This window comes from Trichomycterus rosablanca, chromosome 6, assembly GCF_030014385.1.
Source record: "Trichomycterus rosablanca isolate fTriRos1 chromosome 6, fTriRos1.hap1, whole genome shotgun sequence".
Classification (NCBI taxonomy): domain Eukaryota; kingdom Metazoa; phylum Chordata; class Actinopteri; order Siluriformes; family Trichomycteridae; genus Trichomycterus; species Trichomycterus rosablanca.
Genome location: NC_085993.1, coordinates 16,355,681 through 16,375,197, shown reverse-complemented (window position 1 = coordinate 16,375,197; position 19,517 = coordinate 16,355,681). Strand labels below are relative to the sequence as shown.

Below are 19,517 nucleotides of genomic sequence, written 5' to 3'. Positions count from 1 at the left end.
CTCTTTTCCTGTCTCTGTGCAGGTGCCATCAATCAGCCAGTAGAGGTCGTAATTGCATTAGTTATCAGAGAGTCCTTATTCGGCATTTAATGTCCCACCCCTATCTGAACAACAGGCCAATCGTTGTTCATGTGGCCGCTCAGCCCATACGGCAGGCAGAGCTGAGACTCGATACGATGTATTTGAGATCCCAGCTCTGGTTCCAGCGTGTGTTTTTACCGCTGCACCACCTGGTTAAACCATAAGTAAGATAAGTAAATATCTACTAGGGAGAAAAAAGCACTTCTGTAAGTTGTTCTTGATTAAAGCATCTGCTAAATGCTATAAATAAAATGCAATTACATGAAATGCAATTAATTTATTTCTATTCTTCTATAATATTGGCCCAGAAGAAAACAAATCAACAATAAAACCTTATATACAAATTAGAGCTAGATGGACAGTCAGTGTAATAGGCACATGCAAGCCAAAACACAACCATACAGTTTCCATACAGGATAGATACACAAATATAAACTTTAGTAATGCTAATACAAAAAACATAAAACATGAAAAAATGTACATCCAGAAACAAATAATACACATCACTGTTGTCCAGGCACATAGTGAAGAGAAATGCAGGAGATTGTCTAGGGCTAAAAATACCACCTCACCTTAACAAAAGACATTCGTTACAGAGACCGCAGATTGAAACCTTAAAACGATAACAGTGGCTAATCTCAAGGTTAGTTTTGACATCTTACATTGGACTCAGAGACACAAATCAGGAGTCGGTTCTATATTGAATAAAATCCATTTAGTGGAATCTCACATACTTTCATAAAACCTTATTTTATTTTTCAGGTTCCTAAAACACTAGATCAGTATTTGGATCAGGAAGATCAGAAAACCATTATTGCATTATTGATAGAAACAAGTAAAAAACTAAACGTGTTAGGTCTACACATTTCCCAAACCATTTTAATCATCAAGGTTATCGCAATTATTGTGATTCATTCTTTCAAAAGGAATTTGACTGAATTTCACAGTTTAAATAGTCCGATATAACACGATTTACAAAAATGATTTAATAGGTTATCTTTCTTCATAAGACTCTTGAGCTAGTCCCGGACCTAAACGTTTCATAAGACTCTTGAGCTAGTCCCGGACCTAAACGTCTCATCTATATTAATAGCAAAGACATAAATAAGGCCTCCCCTCAACCCCCCAAAATGATTTGAAATGTTTTTCACATCACAAGCCATACATACAATGTTGTACTGAATGTATTTCTTTAGTCTGACATCAACAGGCACAAACTGAAACTCTTTGGTGGTGTAAAGCACTCTGGTTTTTGATTGTGTTCAGTGCAGTGTATAAACAGTTGTCACAGATTAAGTAAAAAAAAAAGTAAAAGGAAATTATTTTTCCTGGACTGATTTGAAACAAACTGGTCCTGCAGTTCTTGGCTTGGCCATGTGATTGTGGTTCACAGTCCATGTTTTTAATGAAAGGTAGACGCAGCCAAGTGAACGACTGATGTAGGTTGAGCCCTCTAGAGGTAGTCCAGCTCTAGTGCATGACTTAGTGCCTCAAGGTCCGGTCTGCACGACACCCTCCAGAACGGCATATTTTTCTGCAGAAAAGTAAAAATTTTTATTTTAAACTGAACAATGCACAATTATTATTGTCATCATATTATTCTTTGATCAGTAAATTAGAAGCAATTAGCAATAAGAATTACCAACTTCGCTTTCTAGTTGTAGTCTTTATATAGTATGTATATATAAATAATATAAATGTGTTTTGTTCAATAGTATGTAGTACTTCTGTCCCAGAGCAACAAATCCATATTGGTTCCATATTGAATGAAATCTAATTAGTGGAATCTTACACACTTTTTATAAAACGTTATTTTATTTTTCAGGTTTACCTAAAACAATAGATCAGTATTTGCATCAGGAACATCACAAAGCCATTATTGCATTATAGTATATTACACCGATGAGGCATAACATTATGACCACCTTCCTAATATTGTGTTGGTCCCCCTTTTGCTGCCCCATACGCAACAAACTGTGATGCACTGTGTATTCTGACACCTTTCTATCAGAACCAGCATTAACTTCTTCAGCAATTTGAGCTACAGTAGCTCGTCTGTTGGATTGGAGCACACGCACCAGCCTTCACTCCCCATGTGCATCAATGACCCTGTCGCCGGTTTACCACTGTTCCTTCCTTGGACCACTTTTGATAGATACTGACCACTGCAGACTGGGAACACCCCACAAGAGCTACAGTTTTGGAGATGCTCTGACCCAGTCATCTAGCCATCACAATTCTGCCCTTGTCAAACTCGCTCAAATCCTTACGCTTACCCATTTTTCCTGCTTCTAACACATCAACTTTGAGGATGAAATGTTCACTTGCTGCCTAATATATCCCACCTACTAACAGGTGCTGTAATGAAGAGATAATCAGTGTTATTCACTTCACCTGTTCGTGGTCATAATGTTATGCCTCGTTGGTGTACAAGTGGTATAATCACATTAGCACTTTAGGTGCAATGTTAAATTCCTTAAAATGTACAATATTTCAGAATATCTTTCTGTATTTATGGCCAATTCACAACTGTGTATACATACTTTTCAGTAGTGCTAAATACTGAAAAATTTGGAAATTTGTGTATTTGTCAAACATTCAACTTGTGACCTAAATTGTTATGCCTGGTGTTATGATTTGTATTTGTATGCTCTTCTTAATTCAAGAAAAATGGAAAATAGAAGCATTTTTACTAGTGGTCTTAGACTTTTGCCCCCCAATGCTTGTATAAGGGCAAATGTTAATGTTGTGTGTTGCTGAATCTTACCTTCTTTGCTACAGATTCCTCCTCGACTCCATCTCCAATTACCACGTACACCGCTCGCCTCCCGAACCTCTGAGTTATCCTCTCAAAGCAGCTCTCTTTACCTAAGCGCAATTATACACCACAGGTTTACATTTCCATCTGAGTCAAAATTCAGCGATGTTTGATGTTTTCTGTGAGGAAAGCAATGGAACATACCAGTCTTGGTGGCACTGTAGATGTTTTCAATTGGAAATGCACCTCCCAGACCGTACAGCAGAACTTTGGACAGCGCAGGGATGAGCTGAGTGGTGGTGACCATCACATTTACACAGTTTGGTCTGAAAGAGGTAACAAAGGCAGAAACATTTATAAGTCTAGATATGGAGTTTAACATTAAAATGTAATAAGAAAACACTTAACTTTTTTTAATTAATGCTGAAACATAATACAGACTTGCAGGTCTGATAATGGGCAGCGGTGGGTCAGCAATTATGGTACTGAACTAGCAAATGGCTATAACTGTAAGTCAATTTGGGTAGGGGCATCAGCTAAATGCCTTAAATTTACATGTATTGTTAAGAATTGCCAGTGCTGGGCCCTTGAGCATGGCCTTAAATCCGTAATTGCATGAATGGAAATATAAATGAAAATGGTGACCTATACTAAGTGACTATTTAGACTAAACTACAAGCAAAACAGTAACTATCAATTATAAAATGTAGAAAAGTAAAAAAAAAAAAAAGGTTTAAAAATAAATAAGAGAACTATATAATTTAGGGTTGCTAAATTACAAATTCCATACTATTTTGTTTTAAATATTGTGCCACCTTGTTATAGTTTTGATCTTTCACAATCTGGAGTAGTTTGATTAGTTACTGTTTTTAATCATTTTAGTTCTAAGATCCAGATACATATTATGAGAAGTTCCTATTTACTGAATAGTTTATCATTAGAAATCCAATCTAAATGTACAGTGGGGCCAAAAAGTATTTAGTCAGCCACTGATTGTGCAGGTTCTCCTACTTAGAAAGATGAGAGAGGTCTGTAATTTTCATCATAGGTACACTTCAACTATGAGAGACAAAATGAGAAAAAAAAATCCAGGAAATCACATTGTAGGATTTTTAAAGAATTTATTTGTAAATTATGGTGGAAAATAAGTATTTGGTCAATAACAAAAGTTCAACTCAATACTTTGTAACATAACCTTTGTTGGCAATGACAGAGGTGAAACGTTTCCTGTAAGTCTTCACCAGGTTTGCACACACTGTAGCTGGTATTTTGGCCCATTCCTCCATGCAGATCTCTCTAGAGCAGTGATGTTTTGGGGCTGTCGCTGGGCAACACGGACTCCACACATTTTCTGTGTTGAGGTCTGGAGACTGGCTAGGCCACTCCAGGACCTTGAAATGCTTTTTACGGAGCCACTCCTTCGTTGCACGAGCGGTGTGTTTGGGATCATTGTCATGCTGGAAGACCCAGCCACGTTCCATCTTCAATGCTCTCACTGATGGAAGGAGGTTTTGGCTTAAAATCTCACGATACATGGCCCCGTTCATTCTTCCCTTAACACGGATCAGTCGTCCTGTCCCCTTTGCAGAAAAACAGCCCCAAAGCATGATGTTTCCACCCCCATGCTTCACAGTAGGTATGGTGTTCTTGGGTTCTTCTTCTTCCTCCAAACACGACGAGTTGAGTTTTTACCAAAAAGTTCCATTTTGGTTTCATCTGACCACATGATATTCTCCCAATCCTCTTCTGGATCATCCATATGCTCTCTGGCAAACTTCAGACAGGCCTGGACATGTACTGGCTTAAGCAGGGGGACACGCCTGGCACTGCAGGATTTGAGTCCCTCTCGGCGTAGTGTGTTACTGATGGTAGCCTTTGTTACTTTGGTCCCAGCTCTCTGCAGGTCATTCATCAGGTCCCTCCATGTAGTTCTGGGATTTTTGCTCATCGTTCTCATGATCATTTTGACCCCACGGGATGAGATCTTGACCCCAAGGGAGATTATCAATGGTCTTGTATGTCTTCCATTTTCTTACAATTGCTCCCACAGTTGATTTATTCACACCAACCTGCTTGCCTATTGTAGATTCACTCTTCCCAGCCTGGTGCAGGTCTACAATTTTCTTCCTGGTGTCCTTCGACAGCTCTTTGGTCTTGGCCATGGTTGAGTTTGGAGTCTGACTGTTTGAGGCTGTGGACAGGTGTCTTTTATACAGATAACGAGGTCAAACAGGTGCCATTAATACAGGTAATGAGTGGAGGACAGAAGAGCTTCTTAAAGAAGAAGTTACAGGTCTGTGAGAGCCAGAAATCTTGCTTGTTTGTTATTGACCAAATACTTATTTTCCACCATAATTTACAAATAAATTCTTTAAATATCCTACAATGTGATTTCCTGTATTTTTTTTTCTCATTTTGTCTCTCATAGTTGAAGTTTCTAAGTAGGAGAACCTGCACAATCAGTGGCTGACTAAATACTTTTTGACCCCACTGTACTTTTGATTTGATCTTACCTGGAGTTAATAAGAGCTAGTGCCTTTAGAGCATGAGTAAGCCACAGATCGGTTAGAACCTCCATTTCTCTTCTCAGCTGAAGCCATTCCTCCCGTTTTGGGCTGCCCAACAAACCTGCCAAAAGAGCCCACAAAAAATTCAAATTCTAACCCTGAGCTGCAGAAATCCATTGTAATGCTTTTTGAGAATTTCAGGTCTAATAATTATTTCTTACTGCCCATGGCTCTGGTTCACTCACCTCCTACATTGTTCTTAAAGGTGTTGTAGATCTCTTTTACCCGACGGTAGCGGAAAGCCAGCTTTCTCATCCAGTCAACGCCGCCATGGACTCCTGAGCCTAGGCACAGTGTACCTCCACCAGATGGACTCTGGAATCCATCGGTCCCGAAGTTATATGTGCTGCACATAGAAATTAGAAGATGCTTAGAAACAGAACATAATGGAATGAGACAACACTAGTTTGTTGTCTATAATGTAATCAATGTAATTATTATTAATTTTCATGTTTTATCACAATTTTATCCTTGTCAGGGTCGTAGTGAGTCCTGTTTCCCCATGAATCACTGTGCGCATTATAGTAACGCCAGGACTTGTGGGGCTTGTGGGGCCTTTATGTAAACGGCCGGCTGCCTAATGGCACAGTTAGGGATTTAAACCATGGATTCCAGTAGTAATGAGCTAGCATAATTTCCCACTGCACCACCCGAGCACCCATTAATGTAACTTTTAAAATGTAATAACTATTCGCTCTTAAATAATTAAACACAGACTAAAAAACTGAATAAATAAGCTTTAGTTAACATGATGTGAAAATAAGTAATTAACAAAAATTTTAAAACACTGGCAAAGATAAAACAGGATCATTTTCAAAGTAAGCTAAAACAATAGGTACTAATTCCTTATATGGCAACGGAATGCAGCTTGAAAAAGGATAGGCCATTTTACGAGGTGTATAGTTCATTTTATTGGAAATTGTAATATACTCCTCGAAAGTATCCCTGAGAGACTATACCAGCGTTATGAGGACTACCATACCTTAAGTCCTGCCCGTTGTCATCTGAGGCCACATCATCGATATGAACTTGGTCACATTCCTGTGAAATGAAAGGAAAGCGGATATGGTGAAGAAGTAGACGTGTTTCAGGCAGGCAGTGCAGTACTGTGCACAGGCAGGTTCACCCGCCACAGAGCCTCGGGGAATGATAAAGTGAGGCAGGAATATTAAAAAAAAAGACATCAGAAAGGAAATAAGCTGCTAAGACCCAAGACATTCAGGCGCCTCTAACAGCTGAAAAAAAAAGATTCAAATAAAAAAAAAAAACAACTGAAGGTGACTGTTACACACCCTCTAAACCTGACAGTCTTAATAAACAATGCATATTAGCCACATCTTGTGCTGCCAACAACTGAACCTAGACTTCCTTTTGGGTTTCCCCTTATCATCCTTCTTTTTCTCTTTCACACACTCTACCTCTCTCTGCAGCTGCTCTCGTATTTCAGTTTGCTCTGAAGGCCAACGCTACCTCATAACGATCTCAAATCTCTATAGACCTTATACAATGAGCACCACAAGACCCCAATCCACTGAGCAGCAATAATGCCACAACTGACTCAACCAGAGGGATTATGGCTGGCAGAAAGAATGATGTACATTTCAGTAACGATACACAACATGAATATATATTAATTTGTATATGCAAGCATATCATGGAGAATTTATTTTGTTCCATAAAAAAGTAAAATACTGTAAAATATTGTAAAATATATTTGTCTGAAAATTTTATGTCATCTGGGTTGATTAACCCTTTAATGGTCTCGCCATGAAAATAATGTTTCTTAGTTTCTTGGGACTACACCAACAAACAATTAATATTTTTTACTAGTGCACACAGTATTTTTAATGAGCCTCTACCAAACAGTTGAGATGATCACAAAAATGATGCAACTTTCATGGACGATTTTTCAGCTGCTAGCTTCAAACCAATCAACCAATGAGTAGATATGGCCCAAACAAAATTATTACAACAGAGCTTATTTTTACCCAAGTATTTACATTCAAATAGTTGAGCAGACCATTAAAAGGTAATTAAACCATCACATAAAGCATTAAACCATAACAGTACATAGATAGGCCTAGTGTGACAAAGGAGGTTTACGTACTTGAACATATGTATGTATTTTTATTATTTAAACTATTCACATCAGCACAATATATTAGTCACTTGCAACAAGAACTACAATTATTACATTAAAACACCAAAAAAATCATAAAAACAAATCCACAACAAAAGCCTACAAATACTCGAAAAAAAACCCCATAAACTTTTTGGTAAGCTCTTGAACAGACATGACACATTTCAAAAGCAGAAAGACACCGCCTAGCCTGTCAGTAATATGTCTATATATCTAAACCTACAGTTATTTAGAAATGATTTTTGCCCACGGCTGCTCTTCTTTCCCAGGCTGCCAAAGCTGTATAGAGATCAGATAAATCAGCTAGGTGGTCTAAACAGTGAAAAATGGCTCTGACTAGAGGTTAGAACTATTAGGGGGACAAACTAGAGAAAAAGGGGCACAAGGGTGTCATTAAAACCTGCTGAAGAAATAATTGTGTGCTCTCTCCTCCACCCCCTCTGCACTATGTTGCTCCTCCCCAGGACAAAGTTTTCTTTCAGAGACAGCCACACACCCGTAATTAACACCTCAAAGTTTTACTCCTCCTCCAAAGCAGAGTTTAATCCTTTTCTTTGTTAGAGCAACACAATGCTTCAAAAACAAGGATGAAGACAAAAAAGAAAAAAAGAAAAAAACTGGGTTCTCTCAAGGGTCTTCATAATGCCTTAGTATTACTTTGATCGATACTGAGATGCACTTTAATGAAAATAATCACTTTTAAGTATGTAAATCTGTCATTAACATAGTTACACAGTATATATTAATAAGTGTACCATGTAACAAAATCCTAGTGTCATGATTACAGAATATTTGCTTTTTTCAGCTTTTTTTAATACCAAAACATATCAAATTGTTCTATGAGATCTATTTTATGTAAGCACATTTAATCAGAGGTGGAAAGTAACGAATTACAGTTACTCACGGTTTTTTGTGTACTTGTACTTTTTAAAGTAGATTTTACAACCAGTAATTTTACTTTTACTTAAGTATGTTTTGTATTAAGAATTGTAATTCGCTACGTTTTAAATAACATCCGTTACTGAGTAAAAAAAAAACGCTAAAAAATCACGTCTGAGAAACTGCTGCAGTGAATTCTGCGATGGAAAATAAACTGGTGCTAGAATAAAGGAGCTGTAATCTAGGTATAGAGTAGGGAGGGAAGGATGATTTTAAAAGTTTAACATGTTTGGAGTTTGATGTTTCGTTATTTGATAACATAGTCTGATATCAAAGAATGGCAAAGTTTTGTCTTACATCTTCATTTAGTGAAAGTCACAACACTTGTAACCTTGACTTGTTTTGAGTTATGAGATTTGCAGTATGACTGTTGTTTGGTATTTGTTGGTGATGAAAAGAAGGCTGGTCTATAGAATTCACAATTAATGCCAACTTCAGTGTTATACAGTTTGAAAATGTTTTATGGGATGGTCTGTACTAAAATGACACATTACACATCCCTAAATGTTTTTCTATTATATTTTAATTAAAAACACTATTGTGAGATTTATATCCACTGGTCCTGTTTGCATTACACAGAAGAGACACACTCTCCTGTTAAAAAAGTAACTAAGTAATGTTTACTCTGAGTACATTTTAAATGAGTTACTTTTTACTTGAGTACATTTTTAGACTAGTAATTTTACTCATACTTAAGTAGAAATTCATTAAAGTAATAGTACTTTTACTTGAGTACAATATTTTAGTACTCTTTCCACCTCTGCATTTAATAATGCAAAATGAAATTCATTTAAGCATTTTAAATTACAAAGGTCAGGTGGCTTAAATGCAGATGAAAAAGGTATTAAAAAGTGCATTTTAGTCACTTACATCTTTATATAAAAAAAACGTTTGGTATGAGGAGTTAATGTCAGTTAACCTGGAATTTTGATGTCACAAATAAAACAGACATCAGGGAAAAACATTTGGCTGTGAATTTAAATGTCCTTCAAATTCATGCAGCGCAACCATAAACAAATGTCTTATTTCTGTATGCTTTGTAGGAAAAGATGTGGGTAGGGTTTAGCATTGTGAAAAAAAAGGACTCGGGTAACATTGGTCACAATGTGAAAAAGTCAGCAGTCCTTCCAAGGATGTTGGAAAAATGTTGATAGCTAGGCCAATTTATGTGGTATAACCACAAGATCATTTAAAAAAAAAAAAAAAAAGGTTCAAACTCGTGTCTCAGCGGTGGTGGGCTATCATAATAGACTGCTGTGCCTCCCTATCCCTGACTTTATACTTACAAACAAAAAAGGATGTATTCATAAGCACAGACATAATCACAAATGTTTAAAAATACAAACTAATATGGGGAGTGTGTTTGCCACCCCTCCCTCACCATTAACATCCTAACACCCAGGGGCATATTAAAGCAGCCAATCCACCCTATGCATTATTTTAGGAGGTGGAAGGGGGGAGAAAACCCACACAGACACTGGGAGAACATGTAAAACTTCTCACAGACAGTGGCCTGGCACAAGAATCATCCCCAAGACTGATGTAACTATTCAACATCCACTCCACCAGTGAGATCGGCACTAAAGGTGCACTGATATGTGTCCCCCGTCAATGGCTAGGTTCACGTAATGCCATGCACCTTCTGTCTTTGTGACTCCTGTTGATTTTCAAACCCCCAGAGCACAGGCACTGGTGATACCAGCAGCGTAGCTCTTACCATTACATCACTCAAGCTCACTAATCATAATGATTAATATTAATAATAACTTCCATAAAATAACTTGTGTGTGGTTTGCAATTCTGTCCTTGTGCATCCTTGTTTTTAACATAATTCACACAGTATCTGTTGATAAACAAGCGTTCTTCTCTGACGAAATTTGTTTCGTTTTAGCTGAAATCTGAATAGCAAAGGTTGGAAAAGCAGGTTTGGGTGTGTAGATTTACATTTACAGATGTTTTTATCCAAAGTGACTTAAAAGTGTGCCCGTCTACAATCCAAACTGTTGAGGGCTAAGGGCCTTGCTAAAGGGCTACACAGCGACAACACTGCACATGTCGTATATAAGATGTCTGTTAGTACACATTAGTTTTATTACCTCCAGGTCATTGAAGAAGAGTCGTGAGTCTGCTAAGTTGAAGATCATCTCTTCCATCCACAACCCCAGAGATACTGCTTTGGCAGAGTCCTGAAACGTCATTAGTCAGTTTATTTTCATTCTTTATCTAGAACAGTTATAAGTAGCTTAATAGCTGCCAAAATTGACAGTTGGAATTTTTCTGTATATACAAAGCCATCAGCTGCATGGCATAACAGGTTTGCTCTTTATTTCTTTCCACAAGTTTGACTGCATTTACGTCAATCAGTCAGAAATGTCACTCAGTCAGTACGACCTCTCTGTCTGTCTCTTTCCAAAACACACAGCTTCTGACTTTTCCTGTGCCCATTATGTACAGCTGCAAACAGTAAATTCACAGCACAGGCTGCATGCTGACACTAGCTGAGTAATTATGAAGCTTGGTACCAAGCCAGGGCAGGTAGTTAACTGGTGCTTTACATTTGGCAGTTAATCAAGCTGCAGGTGTCAGCCAGAGGTAAGTGTCAGATTAACTCAAAGGAAGAAAGACAGGAGCCTTCCCTTCCTTTCCACCCATTCGAGGTTAACAAGAGGGGAAAAGGGGGATGAGTTTTGGCTATAAACAAGATAGTTCTTCCTTTAATTAAAATAATTATCTCCCATTTACTTGTTATGGGTCCTTGACTGTATACTTCTTATACATGAACTCAAGCTGATAACATCTACCTGAACTGTACACTTTGTGAATATAACAACTGTGTTTACTATGTTTATCATAATTACTACATTTACACACTTGACCTGGTTCACCTCAACATACTGTACCCTACTAATTAATGCACATGAAACACCTAAGCTGGAGTAATTCAGACTATATATTTATTTATAATATAGTCTACACTTTAATAATGCCTCTGACCTTGCACATATTCTGTATGCACCTTTGTCTTATATTTTTGTCTATTATATTTGCACAGTTGTCTTTTATATCCATTTTTTTATTGCTGCACCAGAGAAGTAGCCTGTCAGTGTTTCATTATTCTGTAAAACCCTTTATTGGTATAATGACAATAAAGCTGAATTTAATTGAGTTTAATTGACAACACAGATTTTTAGTGCCAAGCTCAACCACAGTGCAGTTTGTAGGAGTTGATTAGCAAAAAAACTGGACCTCTGAATCTGAAAAATGTATACAATACATGGACCCCTGATGATGAATGAGATGCCAGAATGGCCCTAATGAGAGTTACAATCCGGACTTTCTCTGCAGTTCACCTCAGCCCCAAAAACATTTAAAGTCAGACAGATTCAGCTCTGATTTCAGCTCTGTAGCCCTGGCCTCACCACAGGCAAAACAGCTGTTTACAGTAATAGCCTTTATAACTTTGAATTTTTCATATAGGCACTTTTTCACATAGGACTATGATGAAAAAGACACCCAAAGCATTTCAAAGGGAAAAATCTGAGCTTAAACAAACATGGCAAGGGTGGTAGTAAAACGCCTTTGACTTTAGATATAGAAAATGTCTTCCATTACAGCTTTCTTTGACAGACAAGGTATGAGATTGTATTTTTGACCTGAAATAACGTAGTTATGGTTATGGTAACTACATACTTATAAATTAATTTCTGTTTCTCTTTTTTTTTTTTTAATCACTGTTTCATCATGGTCAGGGTTGTAATTGGGTTCCATCAGGAAACACTGAGCACAAGGCAGGAACACCCTGGACAGGGTGCCAATACATCCAAGGGCCATTTAGTGTAATACTACTTTATTTTAAAGGTGTTGGCATAGTATGTAAATTTGTTTATACTGCTAATGGTGCTGTTATCAGTTTATACTTGAGACATTGTATATAAATCTTTTAAGGCTGAAGGCATAATACTATAACATATTATGCACCGGGGGCAAAGTAGGGTCGCTGGTGGTATACTATGGACATGCGTTGACTGGGGTGCCATAGTAAAGCCATCTGCAAAGCATGTCTCACCATGTCTGCAGTGGAATTGTTTTAGCATTGAAAATGAAAGAACTTAACAGCTATCTAATGTCTGCCGGTATTTTATGACAAAGTGGAAACACAGCTGCTTTCAACGTGACCATTGTTAGAAGAAAACTGAGAAACACGCGAAGTAATATAGCAAGTTTACACAGGTCAGTTAGGTTAAAAAAAGTAGAAAAAAAGTAGTAGAAAACGCTGCAATGACAAGACATAGCTTTGTGTTATAAGAATATACATTTAACTTAAGCCTTCTTTTATTAGTCAGTAGCATATTTTTAATAATTTTCATATAAATTCTATTTCTTGGAGTGTTTTGTCTTTTGGTCATTGAGCTTGCCTTGCATATATTACCTTGTTTTGGTTTTCATTCATTTTAATACACTTAAGAGAGTGAACTGTGCAGCTGTGTGAATTTTCTAGAATATTGTTACTGCCATTTTTGTAAGCAGATACTCTAATAAAGTTTATGGATTTAAATAAATCTTTTGCAAAACTGGATCAGCATATCCTAAATATCATCCTTTTACTATGAAATATTAAGCATTCGAAACTTGGCACCAGATTTCTGCTTTACGCTGCTTGAGGATTAAAGAATGGGTCATGATCTGTCAATCAAATGGCATTAGTTAATGACACAGTTGTAGAGGTATTACCACCACATAATTACTGTGCATTGAAGGAACTTGTTGTTAAATAGGTGTTCTTGTGCAGTACAACAGAACAACTAATTACTGTCAAATAGCTGAGGGAGGTTGGAAGAGGACATTCCATTTGTCAGAACTTAAGTAATAGAACAGGTTTGTACCTTGCCGAAGCGGGTGGAAAAAGAGCCGGTAAGCAACGAGTGGAAAATGATGATGGTTTCGTCCAGGTCCCAAATAAACACCCTCTGCGGGCAGACAGACAAACCCACAACATTAGTATTAAAGGCAAAATCCCATCTGTGGTCTAACTGTCTGATTATTCCAAAACAACAGCTTTTATTTTGTTTTATAGACATTAAAAATATGATGAGTCAAAGCTTCATTTCAATACTCATAAACAATAAACCTGAAACCAGCACACAGTAAATACACATGATGGAAACCAGTTTGCTTTGCTCTTGACTCTGTGAGAAAGGGCACTGAGCAGCATGTGTACCTCGATCTCTGAATCCAGTGGGGGTGCCGGGTCATTGGCCCTCTTTCTTCCCCGTAGCTTTCCGTCCGAGCCTCGTCTGGCTGGACCTCCTTCCTGCTCCTTTCCTGGGGTTGGGGGGCTAGGGGGCGGTTGGTATTCCCCTGGCACACATACACACACACATTTTAATATTGTGCAATATAAAGTTATCATTGATATGACTAATATCAATGATTATCAATGATTAGGTCATTTTACCTGGATGCGAGTCAGGGCTGTGGCTGGTTGTTACAGTAGGATGTTCAGGATGCTGATAGGGGATTGCTGTGCCGATGGTTGATGGGCTAATATTACTGGTTGTGAGGTAGGGGTTGTTGTAGTGCGAGTTATAGTAAGGCGAGTACTGGCTTTGGCCGTAGCTGGAATATGCTGTGAAATCCTTATGGAAACAAAGTAAAGTAAGAATGCATTAAAGCATTTAAAAGTACAAAATAATTAGATGAGAGCAGAAATCAAGTTTTAATCTGATCATTGGGTTTATATGCACTTGAATAATGTAATAAAGGAGTCTATGAGTCACTCAGTAATCAGATTTTTTTAAATAGCTTGTATAAGTATAGAAAATGTGTTTTATTTTTTAGTTCCAAGGTTGTGGGATTCTTAATGCTTTAATGAACTTTTATTTGGCTTCCAAGTACATTCGTTTTTAACCAAGTTGTGGATAAACACTAAGTTACTGGCTGTACCTTTTGGAAATTTTTTTTATTTAATTTTCCACTTTACCCTGGGTCAGGTATCACTGGAAAACACTGGGTGCAAGGCAGGAATATCAAATCCATTGCAGCGCTTTAGCCATCCCAAAATTTCGGTCACAGCCAATCATGTCTGTTGTAGCCAAGTGGTAGAGTTTTCTCATGTGCCCGAGAAGAGATTTGATAGTCAAGAATGAGACAACAGCTCCTGGCTGCAGCTTTTCTAGAAAATAATTATCTTTTATTTATCTTTTTCTAGTTATGGTACACATCATGCTGTTTGTAAAAAGTAAGTCAACTTAGTTGTCAGGTGGCACAGCGTTAAAACACGCTAGCCCACATGTGCTGAGATATAGAGCTCTCAAGACTGAATCTCAGTTCTGATATCAGCCAGCCGGGTGCCTACACAGACACACGTTTGGTTGTGTCAGTGGGGGGTATCGACCTCTACCGACTGGTCAAGGCGCCTGCACGGGGGTGGCTCTGCGTATGCCATACTGCGCTGTGTGAGACCCCGTGTTGGAGGGGGCATGTGACAGCCTTGGCTCTCCTCGATCAGGGCTGGGGGTGGCAGCAGCATGTGGGGGTGACAGCATTAATATAATTTCTTAAAATCAAATAGCAGCTCAAATAGCTCATTCTGACAAGTGACAAGGAATGTTGTTCTTTATAAATATTACTTATAGGATCTAAATTCCATTAAGAATTCAATATACAAGCTGCTTGTTGCATAATGTTACACTAGCTAGACTGACACTAGATGTTGCTTGCTTTCTCATTTGAGTCTCTTACTTGCTGTGTGGGACTGAATGGCGTGGAGCCTGTGATTGCATTGGTGCTCTGGAAAATTCCAGATGAAATACTGCCACCTGAAAAGAAGCAAACAGAAAGCCTTTGAGAGATCCCATAAAGCTGATGGTGGTACACTAGACAGTCTACACAGTGTTTGTCTTTTTACTTGTTATTATAATAACCACATGCATAACAACTGCAGTTTCATGTTTTCTTTTCTGCATGTGCACTTGAGCTCTGGGTAAATATGGCTGGTATAAAAACAAGAACTGATAACCATGGGAATAACGGTATGTGGTTTTGCATCCTTTCTAAAAAGGTTGTCAGTAGTTGACATTTCTCATTCAGTTGTAGCCAATCATTTTATTGCTCCCAAATGCAACACTTTCTATGAATTTAAAACACATTTTAGATAACATGCTAGGCTTCTGTGTGTCTTGTCTTTTAAGCTGTGATTAAAAGTTCAAAACTTTTAAGTTACACTCTTGCTTCCCCTTTTGAGACCAACAGCTAAGTGTTTCTTATAAGGGTTGATGGGCTAAATTGAAATACAAAACAAACAAACAAAAACTCTATAGAATTGCCACTTTTATGGATATAAATATTGAACAGAGTAACTTGGCAGCTACTTTTGAAGCTTATACTAAAGCTCTTGCAGTGGCGTAATTTGGAAATGTGAGAGGATACAAATTCAGCAAAAAATTCACAAGGGTTTATCAAACTTTATTTTTTATTCATTTAAAGGCGACGACCCAACACGTTATTTTAGAATTAGGAAACTTGTTAACCCAGTCTCCCAATTTTACAGTTCACTAGTCACCTTTCTTTCTGCCATGTCTCTGCTTTACTTCTATGTCATATAAACACCGTCTCAGTACGGTGCTCTGAAAAACTGTGTCAATGTTTAATCAGACTGTGCGCGGCAAGGTAAACAGCAATGTGCAATGTCTCATCTCATAGAAAACAATGGCACAGCCAGCACAAAAGCTGTTCAGCTGTACAGTTACCAGGTCTCTAAGTTACAGTCTCCAAGACAAAGTGCTTCATCTCAAATGCAACAAGCAACAGCAGTACAATAGCTGGAGGATTATTCACAAAAATAATAAAAATATATTATAAAGCACCCCTTGTTTAAAATCTTAATTTAAACTAAAAAACACAATACAGGTGGGACATAAAGAGAAGGCCGAAAAAGAATCCATCATTGCTATTAGACATAGAAAGGGAATGCTGCCGGCTCTGTATCCTTTCCCTTCCTCCCTCCTTTCTCCATTCCTGTTTTCAGACTTTCTTTAGATAAATGACTGTGCCAAAGCTCTGAGAATTCTCAGAGGAAGCAAACAAAAGACTTCAAAAAAGCGAAAGGTGGGGGAGTGAGATCACGGTTTCTGATTTTCTCTCCGTAAAATGCAAAGACCTTTGACATACAGCAAAGGGTTATTTTTTTTAAAGCTATATCATGTCTCCTTTTCATCAAAAGTCATCTAAAGCAGTGCTATACAGTTTGGACACATTTTCCATGATGTATTGCCCATCTATGACATGCAAATCTAGTTTATTACCGTAAACGAGAAGCCTTTGGAATTGAGACACTGTCAGCGGTTGTAAATCACACTGAACGGTACAAGCACTAGTAATTAAACAGCAAAAATTATGGAAACTATTTTGTGTTGTGCCCAGTTGTTAAATAAAAATCTAATTGAAAAGCACAGCATGCTATCTCAATCTTTCTCATTTTCCACTTGAAGTAGCTCTTAAAGAATGAAAACATCCTAATACCACTTCAACTTTCACCTTAACCAAAAGGTCAATTTCACGGTGTAATGGCAGCAATAAAATTTGCTGGGTTTAAGCTAGCAAAGGGCAGCCGAAGATTGAATGGACATGCTAGGTGGGGGTGTTGGAGTACTGGTGGGTTATGCCACTCAAAGCAACACCAACTCTCCGCCAATGGGTCGTGCGTTGTGATGGGGAGCAGTGGAAGGGCTTGACCCCCAAGTGAGGAGAGAGACGGCTGACGCCAGGGCCCCAGACCGCAGCTAATGGAGAACAGGTGTGGTGGGGGCAGAAAGAGAAAGAGAAACAGACAAACAGAAAGAGAGAGAAAGGGGCCAGGATGGGCCACAGCCAGCACCTGGAAAAGTGTGTACGGGGGTGGGCTCAGACCTCACAAGCCACCCATCAAACAGCTTTTATCAGCCAAGAAATACAGTGTGGGCGTATGTCTGTGTCTGCATGTGTTTCTGTTTTTTTGCATGTACGAGTTAGTGTGTGTGCATGTGGACAGAGCTAAAGGATGACTTGGTTATTCTACAGGAGCAAAAAATACACACAAACACAGAGTAAGCAAGAACAATTCGACTGGAAAACTGACCATGTGTGGAGTAACTGTAAAGAGATTGGCTTGGTGGTGTACTGCTGAAGTTGGACGTGTAGCCAATCAGACTGCTCTGTCCTGGTGAATGGCTCAAGCCATCTTCTGTTTTAATATCTGGATAAAGACAGATCAAAATATAATAAATAAACATGAAAACATGTTAGTGAATTATTCAGTACACGTTATATTATGATTACAAAAAAAACCAAAAGCAGGAATACACTCTGGGCAAGGTCATTTATGCGTTTCAGGGGACCACACCATTCTCTTACACCTAGGGGCAATTTCAAGCAACCAGTCCAGACTCACCCAGACATAAAGAGAACAAGAGGAGAACAAAATCCCTTACAAACGGTAACTGGAAAAAAGTTTAACCCTTTGATGCACAACCTGGGTCAAAAGTGACCCAACTGAGTTTTTATTTTCTATATCTTTGCAATAAATTAATTTCGTCATTCAAGCTTCCATGAATTTTTCAATTAACTTGTTTTTGATCATCACAAATCCTTATTTCAGTTTTATATTTTTTGCTTTTTTAATAAAAATCATTTTTGTATCACTACCCTTCTAATGCACAACATGGGTTAAAAATGACCCTTATGTATTTACTATGGAATTTGACAGAAACTACTGACATTTGTAAGTGTTTGTAGTCAAAAACATATTTACTGATCTTTTGAAAGACAACCAAAGATTAGGCTCTTGAATCTTGAATATGTCCAATACTATTTGCTTGCTAGCTGTTTACATATTCTAGTATAGATAGCTTTTATTAGCTAAGACAGCAAATACATGAATAACTGACAAATGTGCATATGAAAATATTCTTGAATGGATGAATATGGGTCATTTTTGACCCATGTTGTGCATTAGAAGGGGTTTGCTTAGCTTGTGCATCAAAGGGTAAAACCCATGCCCTCATGACCCCCAATTTTCCTCAGCATGTACAATCACATTTACATTTTCGGCACTTAGCAGACGATTTTATCCAAAGTGACTTACAGTACTGTGACAGTATACTGTCTAAGCAATTAAGGGTTAAGGGCCTTGCTCAAGGGCCCAACAGTAGCAATCTGGCAGTGGTGGGGCTTGAACCAGCAACCTTTCGATTACTAGACCAGTAGCTTAACCGCTAGGCTACAACTGCCCCCCCCCCACACATATTAGATTTTTGTAATCATCAGATCTAAAGGTTTAAATGCACTTGAAAACAGTAAATAATGTCTGAACTCTATTTTACTCTATTTTCCTTTTGTTTTTAAAATGGAATGTCCAACAAACCCATGGTCAGATGTCCAAATACTACTGGCATACTTACTGTAGGAAGGCACACTGTATCCCTGATGTGTGTAGGGTGTGTAGGGACCTGCAGGCTGGATGGCAGGACTATACTGTGTCTGTCCATAAGCAGCCATCACTTGTACTCGAAACAGCTGGACTAGAAAACACAGCAGTAATAATCTTACATACTCTACATTTTAATCCACACTGTTTATTTATAGTTCTAATCTACACTAAAACTAGAGCAGAAATATTAAATACTCACATGCTGTAATATGTAGAATCGATGTGTAGATATCAAGCCCCCTGGAAATACAATGTATGAGAGAGAAAAATGACATTGACCTTTAGAAACACTGGCTGAAAATAAAAAGCTATTTTATGGGAAAATATGGCCGTTACTTCTAGCTGTAAATCTAACCTGTCAGTGAGGGTGGATTGACGTTCTTTTCTTTTTCTCTCCCACTCTTAGCTCCTTGCCATCTGAAACAATGAAGAGGAACAATCAGCGAAAAACACAGCCCAAAGCAAATTGTTATTGAGCTTTATCACTAGGTAACCTCTTATCTACACACACAATCTGCTGAAAACCTTAGATTTTATTTTTGTGTGGTAAATTAAAAGTTTATGACT

General features: G+C 38.0%; 1 protein-coding gene across 1 annotated transcript in view; it reads right to left on the bottom strand.

Moving 5' to 3' along the window:
• Window positions 1–945: 945 nt before the first annotated feature.
• The window catches only part of eya2 (EYA transcriptional coactivator and phosphatase 2), a 33,393-nt gene continuing 14,821 nt past the window's right edge, over window positions 946–19,517 (bottom strand). Inside the window, exons 2-16 of the mRNA XM_062996663.1 lie at window positions 19,306–19,367; window positions 19,150–19,190; window positions 18,922–19,041; window positions 17,601–17,717; window positions 15,227–15,303; window positions 13,941–14,121; window positions 13,704–13,843; window positions 13,369–13,452; window positions 10,582–10,671; window positions 6,389–6,447; window positions 5,592–5,752; window positions 5,353–5,467; window positions 3,044–3,165; window positions 2,849–2,949; window positions 946–1,615 (exon numbers count right to left, since the gene is read on the bottom strand). Of these exons, the coding sequence (XP_062852733.1) occupies window positions 1,535–1,615; window positions 2,849–2,949; window positions 3,044–3,165; window positions 5,353–5,467; window positions 5,592–5,752; window positions 6,389–6,447; window positions 10,582–10,671; window positions 13,369–13,452; window positions 13,704–13,843; window positions 13,941–14,121; window positions 15,227–15,303; window positions 17,601–17,717; window positions 18,922–19,018 (1,425 nt within the window). The 5' untranslated portion in view covers window positions 19,019–19,041; window positions 19,150–19,190; window positions 19,306–19,367 and the 3' untranslated portion in view covers window positions 946–1,534. The remainder of the gene's footprint in view (window positions 1,616–2,848; window positions 2,950–3,043; window positions 3,166–5,352; window positions 5,468–5,591; window positions 5,753–6,388; window positions 6,448–10,581; window positions 10,672–13,368; window positions 13,453–13,703; window positions 13,844–13,940; window positions 14,122–15,226; window positions 15,304–17,600; window positions 17,718–18,921; window positions 19,042–19,149; window positions 19,191–19,305; window positions 19,368–19,517) is intronic.